At 44.9% G+C, this 25,808-nt stretch overlaps 1 protein-coding gene across 2 annotated transcripts in view; it reads left to right on the forward strand.

Annotated features, from left to right (window-relative positions):
* The window catches only part of PLPP3 (phospholipid phosphatase 3), an 83,713-nt gene that overhangs the window by 53,531 nt on the left and 4,374 nt on the right, over positions 1–25,808 (forward strand). The window contains exons 3-5 of one of the 2 annotated variants that reach the window (XM_004474519.5): positions 5,363–5,643; positions 6,070–6,127; positions 15,621–15,797. In XM_004474519.5, the coding sequence (XP_004474576.2) occupies positions 5,363–5,643; positions 6,070–6,127; positions 15,621–15,797 (516 nt within the window). The remainder of the gene's footprint in view (positions 1–5,362; positions 5,644–6,069; positions 6,128–15,620; positions 15,798–25,808) is intronic. The other variant, XM_004474520.5, reaches the window with a different exon arrangement.

Consider the following 25,808-nt stretch of genomic DNA (forward strand, 5'->3'; position numbering starts at 1 on the left):
TCACCATGTTGCTGTCTGAGGCAGAAAGGAGGGCTCCAGAGGCCGGAATCCGGGGTGGGGACACAGCCTTTGTGGCGGGGTGAGAGGGAAGAGCTTATTTTATTACCTGGGAATAAAAACATTCTGAGTAATGAGTAAAATCCGAAAGCAGTAAATCTGGGACTCCAGAGTTAGGTGTGTAACGTGTCGGAGAACAATTTAAGCCTTCGCCTCTTCTGCAGCGGCGAGGTATTTGGGTTGCTTTTCACAGCCCGAATTTCATTAAATGGCCTTTTAAGGGTTAGGATTACAAGAAGCCCAGTCCAGCTGGTTCATAATGATGATTTATGGCTGTGGCGTCGACTCCCCGACCCTCCTGTACAAGGCTATAGAGAAAATACATAATTTGTTGCTCATTAGCTCCAAGAGCTGTCAGGGCTGCCCCAGAAGCCATGTGGCTCTGGAGTCATATGTCTGCTAAGTGGCTTTTGCCTTGCCCTGTCCTTCAAAATATGCAATTGCTACTCTGTGGTGGAAATTGCTTTTAATAACACTAGCAATAATAAAAATTTCTCCATGTAGTCTGCTGTGGAACTTTGAATTTGAGCATCAGAATATCTGAGTTCTGCTCTTACTCAAAACCTTCAAATCACTTTACCTCTCAGAGCCCCTTAGTAGCCCCATCTGTAGAATGGGGCTAGCTCTCAGAGCTACCTCTTCGTAGCCCCATGGGTCTCTCTACCCCATAGAGTGGCAGATTCTGTAAAGTGCAAAAGAAATATAAAGAGATTGCTTCCATTATAAGCATCATTATTAGGAATCTGAAATGTTATAAAATATTCTCCCCTTCACCTCTTCATCTTCCCATGAGAGGAGGAAGCATTTTAATGACATGATTCACAGTTTGCAGAATTGTGACACTGAAAACTGAAATTTTAGAATGGAGTTTAGAGCTGAAGAGTCCTTGACTTGTAATCAAACTCCTTCCTTTAAGATGATGAAATTGAATCACACAGGTGACTCACCTGATATTAATCATTGGGTTCATATAAGATATGCTCACTTGCAGTTGAAAACCCAAGTGTTCTTTCTCAGCATCAAACAAGAAATTACATTGATGGATGCTCCAACCAAGCCTGCAGTCCAGGGACTGGGATTGGGAGGTGGGGGCTTGATTTCGTGCCTTGTCTGTTGTGTCATTTCAGGAAGTAACTTTCTTCTGCTACTGCTTATTATCTTTGCCTGGTTGGGAGCCCAGGGAAGTTGAGAATAAATGTCCTTGTAGTTATGAAGTACTAAATCACGGGGTCTAGCACCCTCATTTTGCAAATGGGGAAACTGAAAACATCAAATAGAGGGAATGGCTTATCCCAAATTCACTCAACAAGTGGTATCCAAGTAGGGCCTCGAACCATGGTCATTGGTCCCTAGTTTGGTGTTCCTCCCCCTGTGTGTAGTCACATAAGCATGATTTATATATGAAGAAGAGAAAGAAAGAGTAAGAGGAAAGTGGATGTGGCTCAAGCAGTTGGGCTCCCACTTACCATATAGAAGGTCCAGGGTTCAATGCCCAGAGCCTCCTGGTGAAGGCAAGCTGGCCCACCCGGAGTGCCAGCTCACATGGGAGTGCTGCCCCATGCAGGAGTGCTGGCCAACACAGAGAGCTGGTGCAGCAAGATGACGCAACAAGAGACACAGAGGAGAGAAAATAAGATGTAGCAGAACAGGGAGCTGAGATGGTGCAAGAGAGTGATCACCTCTCCCCCACTCTCGAAGGTTCCAGGATTGGTTTCCGAAGCTGCCTAATGAGAAAACAAGCAGACACAGAAGAACTCACAGCGAATGGACACAGAGAGCAGACAATGGGGGGGGGGGGGGGGTGGGAGAAAGAAAGAGAGAAATCTTTTTTTACAAATTAAAGAAAAAGAAAGAGTGAGAACATGACCGTGGTAGTCAACATCTGGAACTTGTTAGCCTGCAAGGTTACATAGGGTAAATGTACAAACAGGTTCGAATGGGGAATTCAATCATGAAAGGTTAAAAAGAATGCTGGGCAGGGAATCAGGACACCTGGGTCTAATCTTTATGAGTTAATTTGGACCTCAGTTTCTTATATATATAATGGCTCCTTTCATTTCTGACTTGCTGTGCTTCTCGGGTTTTAATCTCTGCAATGTGATATCAAAGGGGTCTTGGTGATGTTTAGGAACTATTTCTAATTTTTCAATAAGGTAACTCAGAGGACTACTATCCTCTAGGTTTCATTCATTCATTCATTCAACCAGTGGTCTCTTAGTACCTGTTTTGGGTCAGATATTAGTACTACTCCAGGATGCTGGACTAGACTTTGGCCATCCTTCTCTAATAGAGAATCACACTCGACAGAACAAAGGAAGAAAAGTGTCACATTTACAAATACAGAGCACTTAATAAATGTAGAATCACTGTATAAATGTTAGCCCTGGTTGTAGCTGTTAACCACTGCTGCGTCTGCTCATCCCTAGGCCAAACTGGTATTTGCCACCTACACAGCCCACCTACCTCCAGATTTAGGAGCTCTTGGGGACCTTGATCAAAGCCCATGCTTTGACACCGTCCTCCACTTATGAAACACTAATGGGAACCTTTGGAAAGGAGTGTCCGGATATGTCTGTCTATTGCTTCCCTTGTGGTTGTGAACATGCTCTCTACTCCCTGAAAGGGCAAGTGTGGCTCATCATCTTGCCCTGTGAGGAAGTGTGAAAGGGACTTTTGTGGTGAACAAAGAGCTGAACATCGCTCTCCCTGGGCTGTGGTTGCAACTGGGAAGTGGCCAGGGCTGTGCTGTAGAGTTAAGACAAGAGCAGCAGGTTCTAATCTCACTTTGGATGTGCATCACCAAGGCAGAGATGGTCCCTGCCACGGCGACATCATGGGCATTTACCTTACAGAGTATCAGCTGGTGTCTGAACTGCATCCTTCATGTAAAACCAGGCAGTTTTGGAAGCGGACGTGGCCCCGTGGTTAGGGCATCCGTCTACCACATGGGAGGTCTGCAGTTCAAACCCCAGGCCTCCTTGACCCGTGTGGAGCTGGCCCATGCGCGTGCTGATGCATGCAAGGCGTGCCGTGCCATGCAGGGGTGTGCCCCATGTAGGGGAGCCCCACGTGCAAGGAGCGCACCCTGTAAGGAGAGCCGCCCAGCGTGAAAGGAAGTTCAGCCTGCCCAGGAATGGCGCCGCACACACGGAGAGCTGACACAACAAGATGACACAACAAAAAGAAACACAGATTCCCAGTGCTGCTAACAACAACAGAAGTGGACAAAGAAGAACACGCAGTAAATAGACACAAGATAACAGACAACTGGGGTGGGGAGGGGGAGGGGAGAGAAATAAATAAATAAATCTTTAGGGGAAAAAAAAAACGAGGCAGTTTTGGGCAAGGCATCTCCCTTCTCTGATTGTAATAGGGCAGTAACCTATCTCATGGGTTTTGTGAGGACCTAATGAAATAATGTGTATCAAAGTAATGCCTGGAGTACTATAGACACTCAGTAATTTGGCTTTTTTTTTTTTTTTAAAGTAGTGATAAGTCTCCTCTAAGCATCAAATTGTAGATTCACTAGGATGAGGGAAGGGTACAAGAATCAAGTTTGAGTCACTTGCTGTCCTTTACAGTCCAAAGAGACAATAAAGGTAGTTTTGAGGAAATTCAAGAACACTGAAAGACATTGTACTAAACGTTCCTTGGTTTTTAGACCAGTGTTCTTTTAATTACGCCATCCTTCTATGACCCAGGTAATTTCCCTCCCTTATTACTGCAGTTAAGCTAACAACTCTACGAAGGTGAATAGCCTCCTTTTACAGAGGAGGAAACTGAAGCTCAGAGAGGTTGTTATTAAAAGGACACCAAATTGGTGACAGAGCCTGGGCTCAAACCCCACACCTGGCCTTGGGGCATTCACCATTTCAATGAAAGATCCACCACCGCTCAGTGTTGGTACAGGGGCTGAGGCCTTGTTGGAGTTCAGATCATTGTCAGTGATCCTTTACCCCACATCCCAGAATCCCAAGATTTGCCCAGATCCTCTGACATCTCTGGTAACCTTTTACCATGTCCTTGATTCTTCTAATTTTTTTCCATGGCTAAGTCCTTACTTGTTATTCTTGTTTAAAAAAAATAAAATGATAAATAAATATGTGTATTATTGTATGTTTTTCTTATTCCATATCTATTATATGGTTGCTGTAGGACTTTACAAAAAAGGAAAGAATGACCATGTTAACACTTGATCTTTCCTCCTGTGAATATTTGCATCTGTATACTTTTTGAAGAGACTCTTGGGATTTTATAGATTATAACCTGCAGTTAAACAATAAACATTCTTTCATCTCATTAAACATCCTTTATGGCCTTTAGAGCATCAGGTTTTTGTTTTTGCTTTTTGTTTTATGAGAAAAGTTGTAGAAATGTTTAATGAATAAGCATGCTTAAAATACAGGATTCCCACATATCACACTATCATTAACACCTTGTATTGGTGTGGAGTATTTGTTATAATTGATTAAAGCACATTTTTATAATTGTTCTATTAATTATAATCCACGGTTTAACTTAGGGTTTACTGTGGATGTGTTGTATAGTTGCATGGGTTTAAAAAAAAAAATTTACTCTAATACCATATACAGCCTAAAATTTCCCCTTTTAACTACATTCAAATAATATTATAATTCAGTGCTGTTAATTACATTCACAGTGTTGTGCTACCATCACCACCATCCATTGCCAAGACTTTTCCATTATCCCAAATGGAAACTCTGTACATTTAAAGTCTTAATTTCCTATTCCATAACCCAAACCTGTCCCCTAGTAACCTATATTTTAGATTCTGACTCTTATGAGTTTGCTGATTCTAATTATTTCATATCTGTGAGATCATACAATATTTGTTCTTTGATTCTGGCTTATTTCGGTCAACATGATGTCTTAAAGGTTCAGTCATGTTGTCACATGCGTTAGAACTCCATTTCCTTTTGTGGCTGAATAATATTCCATTGTGTGTACATACCACATTGCTTATCCATTTATCAGTTGATTGAGACTTGGGTTGCTTTCATCTTTAGACAATTGTGAATAATGCCACTATGAACATCAGTGTACAAAATCTGTTCCAGTCCTGCTTTCAATTCTTTCGGGTATGTACTTAGTAGAGGATTTCTGCATCATATGGTAGTTCCATACTTTACTTCCTGAGAATCTGCCAAACTGTCTTTCATAGCAGCTGTACCATTTTATATTCCTACCAGCAATTAATGAGCATTCCTATTTCTCCACATCCTACAGCATCAGTTCTGATGATGGGTCTTGATACTGCTTAATTCCCCTATTGGTTTCCTTTCAGATCATCACAGGGGAATTCTACCGGATCTACTACCTAAAAGAGAAGTCCCGCTCCACTATTCAGAATCCCTATGTGGCAGCCCTCTATAAGCAAGTGGGTTGCTTCCTCTTTGGCTGTGCCATCAGCCAGTCCTTCACAGACATTGCCAAAGTGTCCATAGGGCGCCTGCGTCCTCACTTCTTGAGTGTCTGCAACCCTGATTTCAGCCAAATCAATTGCTCCGAGGGCTACATTCAGAACTACAGATGCAGAGGAGATGAGAGCAAAGTCCAGGAAGCCAGGTGAGATACGCCACCTCCTCACAGCCAGAACTTGCCCTCCTTTGAGACAGTGCCATTCATTGAACACCTACTAAGCACCTACTGGGTGCCAAGACTAGCACTGGGGTTCTGGTTTAGCAGGTGAATAAGGCATGGCCCCTGTTCTTGAGGAACTCACAGTCAAATGGTTGAGGCAGATATGGTTAATAAAAATTATGATATAGCACTAGTAAGCCCATTCATTCATTCATTCTTTTGTTTCTTCATGCATTTATGGGTGGCTCCAGTGTTCCAGGCAGTATCCAAAGCACATCCAAGGATACAAAAGAAAGGAAGAAGACACAGTCCCTGCTCTCAAGGTCGCAGTCTAGGGAGGGAAGACAGACAGACAAGCATGTATCAGGGATGTGCATATGGCCCTTTCATGGCCCTCTCTTACTCTTGCAGGAAGTCCTTCTTCTCTGGCCATGCCTCCTTCTCCATGTTCACCATGCTGTATTTGGTGGTAAGTACCTTCCCTCCAATTCAAAAAGAGACCAGCACAGCTCAAGTCCCTTCTGTACATATAGCCCTCATAATGCTTAGAGCCAGAAAGGGGGTTAGTGAGAAAAATTAAATTCCATTCTGAGCTCTGCCACTGCCATCACAGAAGTTGTTTTACTTTCTAGGTTTTCCTAAATTTTCAAATGAAAATACTGTTTTTCATGGCGGGCTTGATAAAAGTTGTGTACCTATTTTGAAACTAAAGTGATAAAGATATTTGTATAATGTTTTGTTGGTTAACAAGCACTGTTTTCTGAAAATCCATCTCATTTGTTCCTTACAATAACTTTTATTGTAAGTAATATTATCTCTACTTTGGGGAAAAGATTGCTAAGTAAGGCTCAGGGATTTCAAATGAACTGCCAAATTTTATATAAACACCAGAACTGGCACTCAAATCCAAGCCTTTGGATCATGTCCACTGTGTCAGTTCTTCTCCATTCTCTACTGACACAAGAGCCCTAAAGGTGATCTCTATCTAATTACACATCATGGTTTTTAGTTTTCCAAAATACTTATGCATTCATGAGCACCCAAGACCTCACAACAATCCTGTGCAGTGTGAAATCCTTATCCCCATTTCTCAGATTTGAAGACCAAGCCCAGAGAAGTAGTATGACTGAGGCCCCTCAACTAGTAGTGGAGTCAGGATTCGAATTCATATCTCTGACTCCAACCTGCTGCCCTTCCCATGTGTCTGCTGTGTTTTCCTGGAGATGCTCAAACATTGGAAGTGACATGCCCTGGTCTCCTTCAGCTGCCATACAGATAGCAGCCTGCTCTGGTTTTCTTTGTAAGTAAATGTGGGGTCTGTGTGCCAAGGCACTGCCTGTTTTTAGCTGCCTTGATGGAGTTGAGAGCGAGAAGGCTCGGGAAGGTCAGACATAGCTCGGAGGAATATTAGCTGTTTGGAAAAAGAACCTTTGGATTTCAACTTATTTTAAAAAACATAATTAGGAATTGGAAAAAACAGCAGAGTGGTTTTTGTTTGTTTCCCCAATCCTTTCCAAGTTTGGGAGGCCCCTGGGCTTCCCATTGCCTAGGATGCAGAGGTAAAAGGTGTACCCCAACTTATAAAACATTAAACGTGGATTTTATTTATTCATGAATAGCATTTCCTTTCGTTCTTTATTTTTTTGATTTGCTCTTAGAAAGGATAATTTAGAATGATGTTTAGGTTCCTGCTGCATTTTTGTATTTTACTCAGGTCTGGAAGCAATTTTAGCACAAATATAATTTGAGTATTTTGTGAAAGTACTTGAAGAATGGGCATGTGTTCATTTTATTCACAGTTCTTCATTTTCTTTCATGAGAAAAACATTGGATAATTCTGTAACCATCTTGTGCACCATGTGCTGTGCTGCACTTCCGCTATAACATCTGATTCTCTCAATACCTAGTAAGATATGCTTTCATTGCTCTGTTTTCAGGCTTAAAAAAAACAACCAAACACCTGAATCTAAGAGCTTAAATAATAAAAATTCTGTAGCCAGTAAGAGTCAGAAAAGGTAATTTGAAAGGTTGGTCTTTATGACTCCAGAGTCAAGGGTGTTCTCTGTTGTGCTATGTATTGTACCAGAGAAAACAAAACTAAACTCTTTAGGATAAACTCAAGGAGATACCTCCTTACTCTAATTTCACCTTCACTGGAAGGAGACCTACCTTTATTCAGACCTGCCTCGGTGACTGGGGCGTCTGTTTCCTTAACCCACACCTCCTTACCAGCTGTGCTTACAACAAGAGCTCTCTGTGCAGGTGATGGCTTGAGGAGTATGTTTTACTTGCATGTTTCTTTGCATATCTCTGAAAGAGGAATAGAACGTTGTGCTGAAGGAAACAAGGAAAGGAAAGGGCGAGGGAGGAAGGAAGAGGGAGAGAAGGCTTGTTATCACAGAGCCTCCCACCCCATGCCATACACAACCACACACTCTTAGAAACTCTCACAATGTTCACACACAACATTCATAATTCATAGGCAGTGCACACACAACAGAGACACATGGCTATGTTTTTACCTCCAAGATTATCTTGCCCTAAAACAACCCCTGAAGCTGAGGGACAGGCAATCAGGAGGACAGTGCTCTTTGCCAGAGCTGTTTTTTACATGATATTATGCAGAGATTCCAACCCTTTCAAAGTCCAATTTGTAAAACTTTCTAAAGGAAGTTTAAAGAACACCATTGCTGCTGCTGCTGGCCAGGAGAGGTGGGGGATCCTGCAGTCAGTCAGAGAAGCCCTTTGAACCTCCCCCTTCTCCCCCCAGTGCTTTCCATTTAGGCTCAGGAAGTGCTGGAGCTGGGCAAATAGATCCCAACCTTCCCCAGCTGAGATTCCACAGCTTCCCTGGAGAATCCCATTTCAGCTGACTGGGTGTAGCCTTGATACTTTTGCCTTTAGAATCAGACAGTACTGGAATCAAATCTGCCTATGCCATTTCCTAGCTGGGGGCCCATAAGTGGGTGATTTAACCTTAGCACCTTGGTATACTCGTCTGTACAGTGGACACAGTTATATCTGATTTGCAGAGTTGCTGCCACTTTTCCTTTCTGGACTCCACTTACCCCATCTGACAAGTGAAAGGGTGAGATTAGATGGTGTATATTTCTATGGTTCAATTTAAAGGAAGCTTGAATTACTGTGAATGCTGAAAGGCAAGGTGGGAAGCCATCAGGGAAGGACCTATGTCCACATTACCAATTGAGTTACGTGGCAGACAAGAAGCACCAGCTATCCTTGGTCTCCGTCTTTCAGCACCAGTTGCCATCCTGGAGCCTCCCAGGGTTCTGGAGGGCACTCCATATTAGGCTTCAATCTGCAAAATGGTTAGCTTGGAAAAACCATGCCCCAAACACCAAATTATCTCTGGGCATAGAAGCTAAAGGATGATGTTAAGGCCTGCTAGAGATTAATGCAAATTCTAATAAGAAAAATCCCACAGCATATATAAACATAAACGATGCTTCCTGCCCTGGAGCCCTGGCCTAAACCCAAGAGGACCATCTCTGAATTGGCCCTCCATGGTCAGGGATCAAGGGGGACTTGGCTCTCTGGACAAACTGCTAGCACCAGGGCAGGCAACAATTCTTAGCGCATGCCCAGTGTCTCCTCTGCTGTGCCTGGCACTTTGTTAACTTCTGAGAATACAGAGATGAGTAAGACATGGCTACATCCCCAGGAGAGTTCATAGCATAGAGAAGTGGGCAGGTGCTCATTACACCAGTCTTACATATGGTATAATAGGGGCAAGGAAATATGTAGGTTATTATGAAAACTCAGAAGCAGGGCACCCAAACTCACCTGGGGTCGAGGGTGCCAGAAGCCAGGGATGGTTTCCGGTAGAGTCAGTCACATGAGGATAGGGAAACGGAATAGCTACCTGGGCGCAGGTGACAAGGGCAGGGGGGACTTGGTGGAACAGCAGGTATTCCATTTGGCACAACTTTGATGGCAGGAGTGGAGTGAAAAGACCTTTGGGATCATTGGGGCCTGCTCCTCATTTTGTGACCCAGAATAGGCAATGACGAGTTGGCATTTAGGCATTTCCTTCACCTGCACATTGGCTCCCTTGCCTTCTTCAGGCCACTTTTCTAGAAAAGCTTTCATTAACCACCTGTTTAAAATGACAACCCCTTTTTTTTATGTTCCCTGCCTCACTTTGTGGGCTTATTTTTTTCCCAATTTGCAACCATCTGATATACTATATATTTGCTAGTTTGTTTCCACAAGGGGAATATTTTTGTCTCTATTCACTTCTGTATCTCCAGCAGTCAGTGTGTAGTGAATATCTGATGAATGGATGAATGAAGGAATGAAGGAATGCCAGGCCTTCTGATACTTGCAGGCCATGCTCCTTTCTATACTAATCAAGTTGTTTTTTTTTTTTGCCTCCTCATCACTGACTTGATAATTCTCTAAGGGAAGTGTGTGATGTAGGGATGGTCTTTGCAGAACTATTTACGTATTGACTTGTTACTGTGGTGCCCTGTGAGAACTGTTTATGTGTCCAAGGATTTGTAAGGTACCAAGGAAACCAGGAAGTGGCTGTATTCTGACAGCCGTGTTCTCTGGCCTGTGGTTGTTAGTCACTGAGGTTTTTTACAACATGCTTGGGATCCCATAGCAGTGGGATCTGGTGTGCCCACAAGGCATAGTCTTCCCACAGATCCTGAGAGTGTCTGATGAAACCTCTTACAGGAATAAAACTGTAGGTTCCAAGGGGAATAAACCACTACACCAGATGTTTTTCCTCTTCTTCCCTTTTATAATCTCCATCCATCCATCCATCCAATAGGCAGTTTCTGAGTACCTGTGCTGTGCCTTTTGAATTCCTGAGAATGAAGCCCAGTGGTTCTGTGGTTAGAGCACAAACTTAGAAAGAGGCAAACCGTCTTCCACGTAAATTGTGGTTCTCTGTAACCTTTGAGTAAGTACACAGACTTGATTTCTTCATCTGTAAAACTGGCACAATGGTGTCCACCTACCAGGATTATTGTGCCAATTGCAGATAATGCCATTCAAAGTACGTACCAAATGGTAGTTTCCTTTCCTTTCCCTCATAGTGACAGTAAACAAATAGGATCTAAAAGGAGATAATCAATCCCAGGTGCCCTTTTGGCCTGAAGGTCTATTATTCCAGTTACTAACATAGAAAGACCTTAATAGAATCCCTCCTACACCATACAGGCAAGCCACCAGGTACCTGAGCCAGAACCACATGGGAGCCATGGAGGAGATTAGAGAAGGAAGAGAGTTCTTCACTGTGGGCATGTGGATGCTCTGGACTGGCTGCCAGGGAAAGGGTCTGCAGAGGTAAAAGGAAGGACAAAGGCCTCCTTTTCCCTCTTAGCAGAGCTGTCCCAAGAGTGATGGAAATGAAGTGAGAGGACAGTACAGACCTGTTTCACCAGTATGCAAATCATCTAATGAAACACAAATGACTTAGCAAGAAAGAGAGTATGACTCACACGACATTGGCCTGTGCTGCTTCAGCTCCAGGGAGCAGGCTTGAATGCAGTCAGAATTCTAGAAGGGGGGTTCATGGATTGCCACAGAACCCTAATTTTGAAGCAAGGACCAGGAAAGAGAAGGCAACTCCATTTAACGAGTGAGTTCTGTGTGTCAGGGACTTTCACAAACATTATTTTGTGGGCCAGACATAGACCTTTCTATTGTAATTTTCATGATATCCATAGTCAGCAGTTTTGTTTTAGCAATTGGAAGCAGAATCTTTGGACCAAAAAAGGGTCTTAAAAATTATATTCTCTTGTGTTGAAGGGCATATTTTATTAGTTTATTTGTGTCTGAGTCACAGAGTTTTGAACATAATAGATGCTCACAACATGTTTTTAATGAACAAATCTGCTTACTATATATATGAGAAAATATAAATTCAGAGAAGCAGAGTATCTTGTCCAGGATCATACAGCTGGTATGTAACACAGAAGAGATTCAAAACTACTTGCTCTGATCCTTAGGAAGTGAATTCAGACCCAGCAGAGAGGCGTTCATGCAGATGAGGAAGTGAAAATCAATTAAACGCCAGGTCTCCTGGCAAAGAGAAGTTAGGGAGAATCAGGCTTTCTGATTTTGTCCAACTCTGCAGACTGGCTTCCTAATCACCTTTTTGAGGATGTGTAGGACTTAGATGAAGTCCCTGCAGATGTTCTGATGATGGAAAAGTCTCCTTGTTGTTTTGGTCCAGCACAGAAGGGTTTAACTTCCTCTTTTGCCCACGCGGGGGTGGGAACGAACAGAGCCTCCTGGGTTATTTATTTTTCCCAGGCCTGGGTTGCCAAGTGAGTAGAGCACTCCGGAATGTACCCACTGAACTCAGTGAGCCCAAACCCAGAGTGTATAACTTAAACACCCTCCACTCTGCCTGGGGTGGCTCACGTGAATTAGGTTATGAACCTACAAAATCCAACCCATTTAACAGATGGGTGTGGAGCAGGGAGGGGATGATCAGATCCTTTGAACAACTTCAAAGCCCCCTGAGACCCACTTATTTCACCAATCAGAGGGAGCCACTGGCTTGTGCAACCTTTTTCTTTAGTAACTTACTTTTTAGGTAACATCACCACAGCCATTGACCTAGATTTCTGAAGAGTTTTAGAGTATGTCTTATGCCTTGAGGGAGTTACTGTTATCCCCTTCTACAGACAAGGAGACTGAGGCTTGAAGGGTTAAGTGACTTGCTAAGGACCACACAGTTAGTAAGTGGTAGGGCCAGGCCTGGACTCCGGCCAAAATGGACTTTATCTACTCCTGCTCTGCTTTCCCCCAAAGCACCAACTGCAGGCACCAAAATCAACCCTGAGTTCTTGAGGCATTCCCCAATCAATGTGTTCATCACTGATGGATAAGGGCAATAATTCCATCCGACTGCTTTCCAAAGGAATTCTTTCCCCGTGGCCCCCTACTCTTTTCTCATTCATAAGTACTCCCTTCCTGAAGCTATTCTGATGACTGGTTTCTTCCTCTCTCTCTCCCAGTTCCTCTCATGTATTTTTTTTTCCCCTTTTATTAAGCTCCAGCCTTAAGCATCTGAGTCAGTGGAAGGGGAGATGTTTGCCTTGTCCGGTCGGGAAACCCACCCTTCCTCTGCTCCACCCTGATGCCTAATCCCTTAACCTAAGTCTCAATGGGGTGGGGGTGGGGCCTGGGAAGGGTTGGATTTGGAAACATCATTTTTTTGAGGACCTGCAAATATTTGAGCAAGGGAACTAGGAAAGTCTGGGTAGTTCCAAATTAAGAGAAGTGGTTACAGAATACAACCATTGATTTATTGAGCAGCAGTGTTCCAAACACTTGATCGACATTCTCACCGGTCCTTGCCACAACCCCCATAACATAGTGGTTGCTACCTGTTTTATACGAGAAAACTGAGGCTCAGGGAGGGCTTCCTGTTTAAAACCTGTGTTTTTTGTGGTACTCAACCCACCCCATCTACTGCCAAGAAGTGCTGGAGGAAGGCCAGGCCACAGTGGGTACCCTGCAAGTGGACAATTCCCTGTTTCCTCTCGTCCCCCCACCAGCATCATCCCCATTTGCACTCCCAATAGAACGAGATCCTTTGGTCCATGACTGCAGAATCCACTTCTTCCCTGTCTTTTGGGTCATTTCAGCAGCTATGAGGGTATAGCCTTTGGCCCATAGCTCTGGATTTGCCATAACTTTGGTATTGCCTAGAGCATTAGAAAAGCACCCAGATTGTTTTTTGTAGTATTGAATGCATTACTTAAAACCATTTAATTTTCACTGTGACTTGCAGCAGCATTTCCCAACTGGGACTCGGTAGGTAGGTGTGCTGTAAAAATGATTTGTAATCAAGTTAGTCCTTATCTGCAGGACTTCTCAGAGCCTTTAATAATCTTATAAGCTATGGTAAATGTCCAATATAAGGAGTTAGTATAGAACATGTTCCAGTCTTTTTTGAAAGATCCTTTGTATTTCATGGAATATAGTTTGGGAAGCACTGGCACACTGAGTAAGGCCACGTTCCTTGGTTTGACATCCACAACCCTTCATGGTCTGGCCCCTGCTTGCCTCTGCCCTTGTTTTTCATCGTGCCCCCTGCCCCCCCTTCTCTAGCTATACAGGGCTACTTGAAGTGCTTGAGAATTTTGATGGCTAGACTCTATAAGCCATCGCTCTGCCTGGAATACACACTCCCCACTACTATTCCCCTTAATTCCCAGCAAACACTTCTTCTTTAAGATTCAAGTCAAGTATCCCTTCCCCTTAGTAAGTCTCGTTCCCCAACTTCTTTCATAGTCCTTACAAAACACTTTAGTACACTTACTTCAACTTCTCATTTCTGTGTCCTTAGCACCTATCATACTGCCTGGCTTTCCTCCCACCCCCTCAGAGGAGTGCCATAGGTTTAGTCGTTTAGGTCATCTTTAGAATAATTTTTTCAAGTAAGTTTTCCCTCGAAATCTTTTGAAGGGTATTCATGGGGATCTCATCAAATTTACACAACAACTTCTGAATTTATTATAAGTTGAGTGTTCTTAGAAATAAAAATTCTAGTTCTCTCTTTGTTCCAATTGTCCTTTTTGTCCTGTATTTCATAGAGGCCCTAAGCAGTTCTTGGTAAATTAATTACTATTTATTTAGCACGTTTGTTATTATGAGGGTTTTATCTCTTGTTTTAGGTTTTTAACTGATTATTTGGATATGAGAAAACTCTTGGTTTTTATCACTCATGCAGCCAGCAGCATCAACACATTTTCTTTTAAAAAATTTGTTAGCCTTTGATATTAGAGACAAACATTCATATAATTTCAAAGCCATTATAAAATTGTCTCTTGTGTTCTGCGCTTGCCTTTTCTGACATAGTCTCCTAAGTAGTTGGGGATTCTGGAGACCCAAGATCTTGTTTCTTCCAGATCGGCTGCTGCCTTGCTCTTTCCTGGTCACCAAAAGGAAGGTGCCCATTTATCTCAGGAAGGGCAGAGTCACGCTTTTGCCACTGCCCCAAGTCTATCTTTAGGTCAAAGACCCCTCCCCTCTGCTCTCTTCCCCTTTCTCCTCTCCTCTTGTGCTTTGATTTGTAGTTGGAAGTTCCTCTTGTCCCAGTGTCTCTTCCCTCTCATTTCCCAAGTTCCCACAGGAACCTGGGCAGTAGGTTGTGCCCAGAGGTTAGAACGGAAACTGCAGCAAGATAACTCTGAGAGGACAATGCCCAGTTGACGTCATTTTAGTATCTTTGCTTCAGTCAGAGGTTTTTTCCCTAACCCCCTCCCATTTTTCTTCAGGTTACTCTTCTGCACTCCCCTCCCATTCCAGCTTCTGTCAGCCTCTATTTGAAAGTTCTCTGGCATTGTCTAGTTTATGTTTCCTTATACTTAATTCAAAATCGATAGCTCCATAGTGATGACTTAGAAACTAGTCCTTTGACAGGGTTGTTTCCCTTTGAAGCAGGAGCATCCCTTTCTGAATATCAGGGCAACCACCCCTTACATTTGTGTCATGTGTTTTATTTCCACTGCAGTTCTGAGAAGCAGGTAGTTTAGGGAACATGCACCCATAACTCTCAGGGAAACACAAGTGGGTTGATTAAGTTGTCATCAAGTATAAAATAGAAACATTTTCTAATCCTCCATATTGTTCATGAGTTAGCCTTCCTATCAAAAAGAAGATGAAAGGGAACTGACATTTACTGAGAGTCTACTCTGTGCTGAGAAGTATGCTAGGGCCATTTCCATGTATTGCCCCTTCCTTGGCCCTCCCTAAGTGGTAGGCCCTGTTCTTTTTGTTTTCTATGGGAACTAAGTTTCAGAGTTTAAATAACTGGTTGGAGGTCATGTCCAAGATGAATGTTCTTCTTATAACATGCCAGCCAAGGTCCTGATGGTTCCACTTAACTGAAGTGGAGTGTGTGTTGACCTGTGCTGTTATTCAGGTGATTGGCATGTGCCTGAGCACCTGTTCACTTTCTCTTCCCCCTGCAGCTCTACCTGCAGGCCCGCTTCACTTGGCGAGGTGCCCGCCTGCTCCGGCCCCTCCTGCAGTTCACCCTGATCATGATGGCCTTCTACACAGGACTGTCACGCGTATCTGACCACAAGCACCACCCTGGCGATGTCCTGGCAGGGTTTGCTCAGGGTGCCCTGGTGGCCTGCTGCATAGTAAGTAGCTCTGTCCTCGGTGTGCATGCAGACCCCTCGACGGCTTGCTTGTTAAATGTTTCCAGCTCAGTGACACCAGGGAGCGCTCAATCCTGCTCTCCGATTGACTTCCGAAGTCACCCAGCTCCCGGGTCCCTTCCGCAAAATGAGAGTAATTCCTGCGTCTTTCTAGCCTCTGAGATTCAATCATACACAGTCTGTAAATCCTCTTCTCCCCAAGCATACAAAGTTCATGGATTCATAGAATGTTGGAATGGGAAGGGACCTTAGATGTTGTCCAATGCCCTCATTTTATGGATGAGGAAATGTGGGGTTAGAGAGGGGAAGAAACTTACCCCAGGTCACATGGCAAGTTAGTGGCAGGATATAGGTCTCCTGACTCATAAAGCACATGCGTTGCTTTGGCAGGCACTGACTCGTCAGTAGAATGTCTCAGCTTTTTGGAACACTTTCACCCTTCCCTCTGTGACCTTCAGGGTCACTTCATCCACTGAACTCGGTGTTGGCTGGAGAAGGGGTTTGCTGAAGGCCTTGTGCATAAACTCACCAGTGACCTTCAGGTCACTGGGATCCCAGGAGCCTGGACCTGGGGGGGTCTCATTCTGATTTGCCCCACGTGGATGATTGCCCTTTTCCCATATTTCCTTCCTGGCTTGCAGGGAGAGTGGGGCGCGGCATGCCACCTCTCTGAGCCTTCACTTCCTCAGTTATGCCTGCTCTTCCTGCCCGCTGAACCTTCTGAGAGGCTGCCCAGCAAACATTTCTGGGTGCCTCCTCTGAAACTGTCTTCAGGGCGGCCTGGGAAGAGCTCCCAGCCTGACAGGAATTCCAGAACACACCCATGGCTGGCTGTTAGCACCACGTGTGGAGGTGGTGTGGCTGCTGGTGCAGTTCTTGTTCAGTCACAGGAGGAATTGGGAACAATAGAGACTTCTCAGGCTGGCAGCAGCCCATTTCTCCCTAGAGCAGCCTCTCCTTCCCCACTTTCTTCTTTCATAGCACGGATCATTCTGTGCTGAAATTATTCATGTGTTTTGCAGACTAGAAGTTCCTTGGGAGTAGGGACCATAGGTTAATCTTTTACCCAGGCCTCTCAGGGACCCTGGCTCAGTAAATGCTTGCTTAATAAACAAACAAAAGCCAGTATCAATGAATTGATCAAAGGTTTTTCGAGAACAGTGTAGGGAACCTTCTCTTAAAGGCATAGGTATGAGTAAGGAGGTCTGAGCCTAGCTGCTTACACAGACAGGTAAAACACAGGAGTTGCAATGCCAGGGAGAATGTAGGGCTGCAGTGGAGACATGTATAGGGTACTTCAGCAGGCAGGTGAGGGCCTGAATCAGCGTGACCTGGTTAAGAAGAAGGAGAAGGAGTTGGGGTGATCAGAGTGGGCACCTCGAAGAAAACTGCTTCTGAACTGCTTGCCAGCCTGGGCATGGGAACCCTAACCTAAGGGACTGCCTGCCTTCCTTCCTGCCTTCCTGCCTTTCTTCCTTCCATCCATGCATCCATCCCCTCTTTTCCCCTCCTTTCCTCCCTCCCTTTTTTAAAAATGTCAAGGCCAGAGTGAGAAAAATTGGGGGAGCAAACTGTTAATGAGAGCAGCTGTCACCAACCACCTAATTCTCTGGTATCTGGCCCTTTAACTTGAAGTGACTGGAGGGGGTGGTAGTGTTTGCGCTAAAAGGTAACCCTTTGCTGACTGTGTCCTTCTGAGCTTTGCTCTCAGCAGGAGGAAGGCCCGCAGGGCCTGCTGGTGTTTCCTTTTTGGCGCCACTGCCCTAATTGGAGACTCTTGCATCCCCAATTAAAAAAAAATTTAAAGGTGGGGGTCCTTCATAGCCTTTCTCTCTTTTACATTATCCCAGAGCACTGGCCATGTGCAATTAGACCACGTGTATGGAGGACAAAAGCTTATTTTAAAAAAAACTTTTTATTGGAGAAGTTGTGAACTTATAAAACAGTTTTGCATAATGTACAGAATACCCATACATCAGCCCTCCACCAACACCTTGCATTGTTGTGGAATATTTGTTACAAATTATGAAAGGCATCATCAAAATACTCTATGAACTATGTTGTCCATAGCTTACATTTGGCATTTTTCCCCCATACATCCCCTATTATTAACATCATGTATTAGTATTGTACACTTGTTATAGTTCATGAGAGAATGCTCTCAAATATATTTGTACTATTAACCACAGTCCATCATCCACCACGTGGCTCACTGAGTTATACAGTCCCATGCAAAGGCTTATCTTTAAGAAGGGAAAGAGGGGTCTGAATTATCCTGTTTGACCCTGGCAGACTGTAGCATAGGATAGGAAGTTTTCCTAGCATTTTAAAAGTATTTACTATCTGCTGGCACCATTCTAGAAACTTTACCCATTATCTCCTTTTACCACATGAAGCCATTTTACCATAGCCATTTTGCAGATGAGGTAATTGAGGCTCAGAGAGATGACTTAAACCATCCAAGGTCAAGGACTAGTAGACAGCTATTCCCCAGATTTCGAACTTACTCCAGAGCCATTCACTCTGCACTTTGCAGATTCTTTCCAGATTCTGTCACCCCGGTTTGGATGGTGAAGAAGACAGAACCCTGGACTGATCCAGAGCTGGGTAGATCCAGGAGGAGGTCTAAGGAACCAAGAGGCCCTCTTAGGACATTGGGTGGCTGGGAAGAGGGGAGCGTGAGGAGGATGAAGACGGCTGCCTCACGGGTTCTGCAGCTTTATTGCGCTTTCCCCAGGTTGTACAATGCAGCTTTCTGCAGCTCTGGCAGGCCTGGCCTCTGCTCTGCTTGTGCCATGTAGCAGAGCTCCACTACCTCCACCCTGAGGAACCAGGGCCTGGTATCCCAGCGAATCCCTTGGGGCACAGTCAAGTTCTCGTCTCACCCCAGAATGGCTGGAATGAAGGGTCCTTGAAACCCAGAAACAGCACCTGAGGTTAGGATGACCCAGAAAGGAGCAGAGCTGTATGGTTGGTTTAAAGGCCACTGCACGGGGTGCCAGTCCATTTTCTACTCTGCCGGGTAACCTGAGCCAGGCCTCTGTGGGCTCCCATTAACTTAACAGAGAAGTAGTATTTGTTGACATCTGTTGAGGGCTTACCGTGTACCAGCCCCTTTATTAAGCACTTTCCACATATTAAGCACTTTATTTAGACCTCTCAAAATCCTATGTTGAAGGTTCTATTATCATCCTCATTTATGGGATGACGAAACAGGCTGAGAAGGTTTAGGTCAAGTGGAGAGAAGAGGGTGGAGAAGTCAGAGTTGACGGCAGTCCCATCGAGGCTTATATCTGATGAAACCTTCTCTTTTAGTTTCCTCTGGCTGGGCTGCTATATAAACTACCATGACGTTAGTGATTTAGAACAACATAAATTTATGACCATACAGTTGGATTGGTCAGAAGTCCAAAATAGCTTTCACTGGGCTTAAGTCAGCTTGTTGGAAGGGCTCCATTCCTTCTGCAGGCTCTGCTGGGGAGAGTTGTTTCCTGCCTTTTCCAGCTTGAGGCCACCTGAATTCCTTCTCTTGAACTCCTTTCTCTACCTTTGAATCTCTCCCTCTTTTTCCCGGCCCTCTTCTCTTTCTCACTCTTGCCACTATCCTAGTCTCACATCTTCTGTGACTCTGCCCCTCCTGGCTTCCTGTTAGGAGGATCCTGTGACTACATTGGGCCCAGGGAGGTAATCCAGGATAATCTCCCCCATCTCAAGATCCTTACCTTAACCATATCAGCAAAGTCTCTTTTGCCACATAAGGTAACAGGGCCTCAGGTGTTTCCAGGATTAGGATGTGTATCCCTTTGGAAGGAGGGGCATTATTCAACCTCCTTCCACAGTTCCTAAAGACAGAATTGTCTAACTTTCTTCCAGAGCACCTGTGCTCCTAGCACTCTCTTCCTACTCTGCTGTTTGGCCTCTTTTACTATAATTGCCTGGTCACATGTCTGCCTCTCCAGCTGTTTGCAGATCTCTTAATAGTAAGAATTCAGAGCTTAACCTTTTGGTTATTCATGCCAGTGCGGATTACAGTGGCTGACACTGAATAGGTGCTTAGTAAGCAGTGGTTAACCAGTGAATGATGAATTGGCTCATGACCTCAGGCGAGACACTTGCCCTCTGCTTCTAGTTTCCTCATCTGTGAAATGATCTTAAAGGCCAAGTAACTCCTTGACCTTTTTCCTTTTCCCACAGAGATTCTACGGTACAGCTTATTTTTGGAGTCACTGAACTGGACCTCCTTTCTCAAATGGAACCCTATCCTCTCCCTGCCAGGCCTGTGCAGGTGTCCTAGGTGTCCTTTATTTGAGGGTCATGGCTTACCTTAAGTCCCTAGTGGGTGCAGCACATTTTTCTAGAATGCAGGTTCAGTCAGTGCAGAGTCTTGGGCCACAGGCTATGGCAGCCAAACACTTCTGCCCAGGGCTGTCCCAGCAGACTTGTCTCAACAGAAATCCCGTGCCAAACAGCAAGGGACTCAGTTTCTTCCCCCGTTGCTCACCAACCCTTGCCAGAGAAGGAAGACAATGGAACCCAGCACAGACAGAACATGTGCACATCATGGACTCAGCACAGGGGCTTGGGCACTCAGAGTCCGGTGGGCCGTGCACACTGATAGGTACATCTTTACACATGTGGACAGAGGCACCGACAGGCTGCAGCCTGATTAGACCCAGAAGCTGTCACACCCAGACATGTAGACATCCATTCTCTCTCTCTCTCCCCAGCCCTTAGACACCCAGACACGTTCAGATGGCCAAACGCAGACCCAGGCACATATGGATCCTCCCACCAGTGCGCCTGTCACCTCCACGCACATACTCACACAGTCACCCCACCAAAGGTGTGAGCTCCATCCACAGTTGGGCTCGCCACCCCCACCCCCTGGAGTATCTCTGGGACTTGGGCAAAGGGACAGACAGCAGTTCATTTCCCGTCCGGTGACAACTTGCATCTCTAGTCACCTCTTCCCTGACCCGCTAACAGATGGCAAATTACGGGGCTTTGGGTGGGGTCAGGGGAAGGCTGGGCCGCCATTGCTGTGGGTTCGGCAAAGGAAGCAGCTGCTCGTGAGTTTCGTAAACACAGAGCAGAGTCTTTCCTGGTTTTCCTCTTCCCGGGGCGGGGGAGGGGGGTGCCTCAGCCAGCAGTTGCTCTTTTGTGTGCTGCGGCCTTTCTCCAGGATGTATGGAAGGGCGAGGGCGTACTTTGTCTGCGCCCCAGTTAGGTGACCTTGGGAAAGAAGAGCAGCAAGAAGGCCAGTGTGAAGAAGAGTTCAGGGATGACAGCCCCCCATGAGGAAACCAAGGTACAGAGAGGGGCCGTGGCATGCCCGAGAACACACAGCAAGTTAGTGACAGTGTAGAAGCCAGATTCTGGGTCTCCTGATTCCTGTCCCTCTACTGCCTCGACAGGGCTCAAACAGTAAACTCCAAACAAGCTTGGTCTATGCCAGGGATTTGTAAGATCTCTTCCTTCTCTAACGGGAGATTCCCATCAATTCCCGCTGGATTTATTGCAGTGCTCTCTGGGCACGGGAATGGAGGAAATGACCTCCCAGATCGCTCCTGGCCCTGCAGAAGCCTAGCCCTTTGCCACTCTCAGGTGGGCAGGGGGGTCAGGAATGCGGATGTGGGAGGGAGAAGGAAGCAAAGACAGAGAGAAACTTGGACCCAGTGGATGGTAACAGTGTCTCTGCAGTTCTCTACAGTGTGCAAAGTGCTTCTAAAATCTCCTTTCTTGTTCTCCATGTAAGATGACAATAGGATGGGGCCTATTGTCATCCCCATTTTGCTGTTGATGGAACAGAAACTCAGAAGGGGAGCTGTATACTTGCCATTTGCTATGTAAGTGTCTTGGGCAAGCCAGTTCTCCGCTCTGAACCTCCTTTTTCCTATTCTCTGAAGTTGGCAGATTTGGGGTCTGAGAATTCAGTGAAAGAAAGATGTGTCATGCTTGGCATATGCACCATGTTTCACATTTATTGAATGTGTATTATGTGTTAAATGCAATGCTTTGTTTTAAGAATCCCGAGCTAGAAAAGACTTGGTCCTTAAAGAGCTTGCACAACTTGACCACAAGCCATGATTAGGAATTCATTTTACACCATAAACCACAAGAAATACACACATTTAACTTATAACTAAAGCACATATTTTGTGAAATAAGACTGACCCTTATTGTGTATGATATATTCTGATATTTTAATGTTTAGTCTTTAAAAATATTGATGACAACCACCCGGTAAATTGCTTCCATTACTTTCTGATGACTTGTGACCTGCAATTTGAAAAACACTAGATCTAGTGCGGACAGACATCTACACACACAAGTGCAATGGACTTGTACTGCCCCTGGGCAAAGATTCTCCACTGGGGACATTGGGGCACAAAAGAGAGGCTAGTTTATTTTCCTTTAGGGCAGGAGGGACTAGAAAGAATTCCTAGAGGATGGGCAAATATTTACTGTGAAATACAAAAGATAAGGAAGGGAATTCAGTGCAAAAGGAATAACATAAACAGAGATATGGAGTTGGGTGAGAACATGGTATGTTTTGTGATTTTCTAGGAATTCCAAATGACCAGAACTTGTAGGATAATGGGAGGACGTGAGCTCAATAAAAAGTAGCCCCCTTTTCCCTTTCAGCTTTGAAGTTCTAGGGATTTCTGGAGTGGTGGCTCCTGCCTTTGTCCAGCCTCTGGCATCCTCAGGTACCACTCTTCTGGACTCTGGCCCTATCAGCTTCAGCTCTGTGTGTCCTCCTCACCAGAAACTCACTTCTTTTTTTTTTTCCTCTTTATTTATTTTTTAAAAATATTACATTAGAAAAAATATAAGAGGTCCCCATATACCCCCAACCCCCCTCACCCCACTCCTCTCACATCAACAACCTCTTTCATCATCGTGGCACATTCATTGCATTTGGTGAATACATTTTGGAGCACTGCTGTACCACATGGATAATGGTTACCAGAAATGCACTACTTGATAGCCTAAGTGTCTCCTGTAGGGCTCCTGGGTAGGGCCCAGATTCCTGTTCTTCTTTCTGTATTGCTCACAACTGCCTCTCCTCCTTCTCTTTGGGGAACTAACTTCCTTCGCATTCCTCAAGAGCAGTGATGATCATTAGCAATGGTGACTGAGGTCGTATTTGAATAGTCCTTTCTAGGTATGAAGTATTTTCACATAGGTTTTTATTTAAGTCTTACTATGTTCAACTGTGGGAAGTTAGGTTGTTTTGTTTTGTTTTAAATAACATTTGCATGCAAATACAGGACAGATCTACCATCTGAAGTTGTAAGCCTCTTCATTTTGTATAAACTCAAGCCTAGACAAGCAGATCACGCAGCAATAGCAATTTCAAACTAGGTCCCACTGCCTGACTCCCAGTTTGATGTTCTTTGTACCACATCATATTCCCTTCAGCTACACTGAGAAAGCACTCAACACAGAAGGCTAGCAAATTCCCAGTGCCAGAAACCACTGAATGCCCTTTATTGAGATTAAAAAAAAGGAACGATTGTAATAACTCTCATATAGTCAAAAGACAGGGCTGCCAAAGATGGCTTGTCTTTAGACAGCACTTGCTATTCTTAGGACATGAAGGTGAGCCAGATTCCAGGGCTCCTTTGAAGAGCGGTGTTCTTTCCTTAATCTGTGAGGTTATCCAATGTGATAGAGCAGCTGGAAGCCAAAAACAGATCCCAAGGATGAGGCAAATGGAATAAGTCTGTACAAAAGGAGCAGGCTTGGTCTCAATACTCAAAAGGGGGAGTGGACTGGATATATTAAGGGCTGCAGTTACTGGGCTCTGGTCACAGAGGTGACTGGACACAGCCTATACCCTTGAGTTGCTCACAGTCTAGTACGGGACACTTGATGTAGTATTTAAGGCATTTGTAGTAAAGCCTATGGCCTAGAGCTGTGATAGGGGGCCATTAAATTTCATTCCGGGTACCAAGGAGAGAAGGTAGGGGCAGCTCAAGGAAGGCACTGTGATGCCCAGTTTAAATAAAGAAACTGCTCTCAAAGAGATCACAACGTATTCAAGACACACAGACATTAAATGGCAAGTCTGGGATTTGAGCCCATCTTTTCCTCTCTATAGACTTTCCATCCTAACTTTAGTCTGCATAACAGACACTTGTAGTGTTTGTGTGAATGCAGATTCAAGGCCACACTCCAGTAGTACTGGGATGGGCCCAGGAATCTCTTTTTTTCAAGAAGCACCCAAGTGATTCTGAAGCAGGTAGTCTGAGGACTCTAAGAAATACTGGAATAAACCATCTCTCCAAAGATTCTGTAATACTTCTCTTTTTACAGTTATCTTCTCTGAACTGGCACCTACAGTCTATGAGGCCTTATAAAAGCCCATGTATTAGGGCATAAGTCCTATCTTCAGGGACCTTGCTTATACACTCTGAGGAGTGGAAATGCTCAGATTCCAGAAACATTTAAAGAGCAATTTTGTTGTCATCATCTGCCCTTGACCAGTTGACCCTCAGAGTTTGCTCACTTGGCCATTCACAGAAATGGAAGTGGAAACCTGGCTGCCGACCAGCTTCTTATTTCTGGCCAGCTTGGTGCTTGGTGAGCTCCAGCCAGGCATCACCCAGCAGGGCTGGGCTGGGTGTGCTCTGAGGGAGGCTGGCAGCTGTGGAGCTGGTGAATGCCACCCATAAGACCTGAGACCCATCGTCCTTCTTGAGGGCTGCAACTCACTCCCAAAAGTAGCCCCAGAAATTAAAGGACTCTTAGAGTAGATCCTGTCTTGTGGTCTTCTTGTCCACTTGAACCTGTATAGGGTTTCACACACTTATTTATATTTCCAATCATACCCATTTCCCTTTTCCTTTTTTTCTAGTTCTCTTTACTTTCTTCTCCACACAAGAGCCAGGAGAAGAGAATTGACTGTTATTGGGAGTCTACTTTGTGTAGGTGGATAACAAACACACAAACTGGAGAGGAGAGGGTGGCTTCCATTTACTGACCTCTTACTGTGCACCAGGCACATGCTACAGTGCTTTTCTTACATTGTAGCCCTCATTGAGGTATTTTGCTGAAAATGGCAAGACTCAGATTTGAAGACAAGTCTATCCTACTCTGAAGAAAAAGCTTTTTACCAGTGCTCTGTGTGTCTGAGGGAGGGAGGTGGTGATGCCACAACCCTCGTGGCCCTTTGTAAGGACAGTCTCCTTGTCACAGTGAATGGGTTTCCCACAGCAGGGGCTGCTTATTTGCCTGTAGTGCTGCCTGGAGGGAAGGGCTACAATGCCCTCAGTGCTTGGGGAAAGTAGAGCGTTTCACACGTCCTGTCAGTCAGATCAGCATGGTCTGCCATCCTGACACAGGAGGAGATAGGAATCACTTCCTCTAAGACATTATCAGAGGGAGTGAAAATACTCAGAAGGTAGAGGAAAGCAGTTATAATTTGTCCCCTACACAGTTATCCAAACTGGAGGAGATTTTCTGATAGAGTGCGAAGATCTCCAGATCTTTAAACAGAATTAGAAAGAGAAGCATTACCTCCCCCTGCGCAGTGCCTGTGCGCGGGTGCGCACACACACACGCCACCGCCTCAGTTAGCAGCGGATCTGTCCTCAGCCGTCTCAAAAATCCACCTCTTCTTTGTGTCTCTATTTCATGGGTGTCGTCCAGGACTTACCCTCTCCTTGACTCTGCAATAGTGTCCTGAGGAGTAGCCTTGCCTTTGGGTTGGTGGCACTCGTTCCAGATCCTTCTCTGTTCTGAATGCCATCATGATCTTAATGCAGGTCTTCCCGACAGGATGCTTCCTCGCGTCAGCCTTGATAAATGCTCCTGGGGCCTGGAGGACAGGGTTTGAACTCCCTAACAGGCCATAGAATGCTGTTCAGGCTCTGGTCCTCTCCATTCCAGCCTCATGGAATGCTCTACCCTAGCCATGCCTAGCTTCCTGCAGTTCCCCAAGCAAGCATGCTGTGCTTATTCACTCCTGTGCCTTTGCACGTTCCC

This window comes from Dasypus novemcinctus, chromosome 9 (genome assembly GCF_030445035.2).
Source record: "Dasypus novemcinctus isolate mDasNov1 chromosome 9, mDasNov1.1.hap2, whole genome shotgun sequence".
Lineage (NCBI taxonomy): Eukaryota > Metazoa > Chordata > Mammalia > Cingulata > Dasypodidae > Dasypus > Dasypus novemcinctus.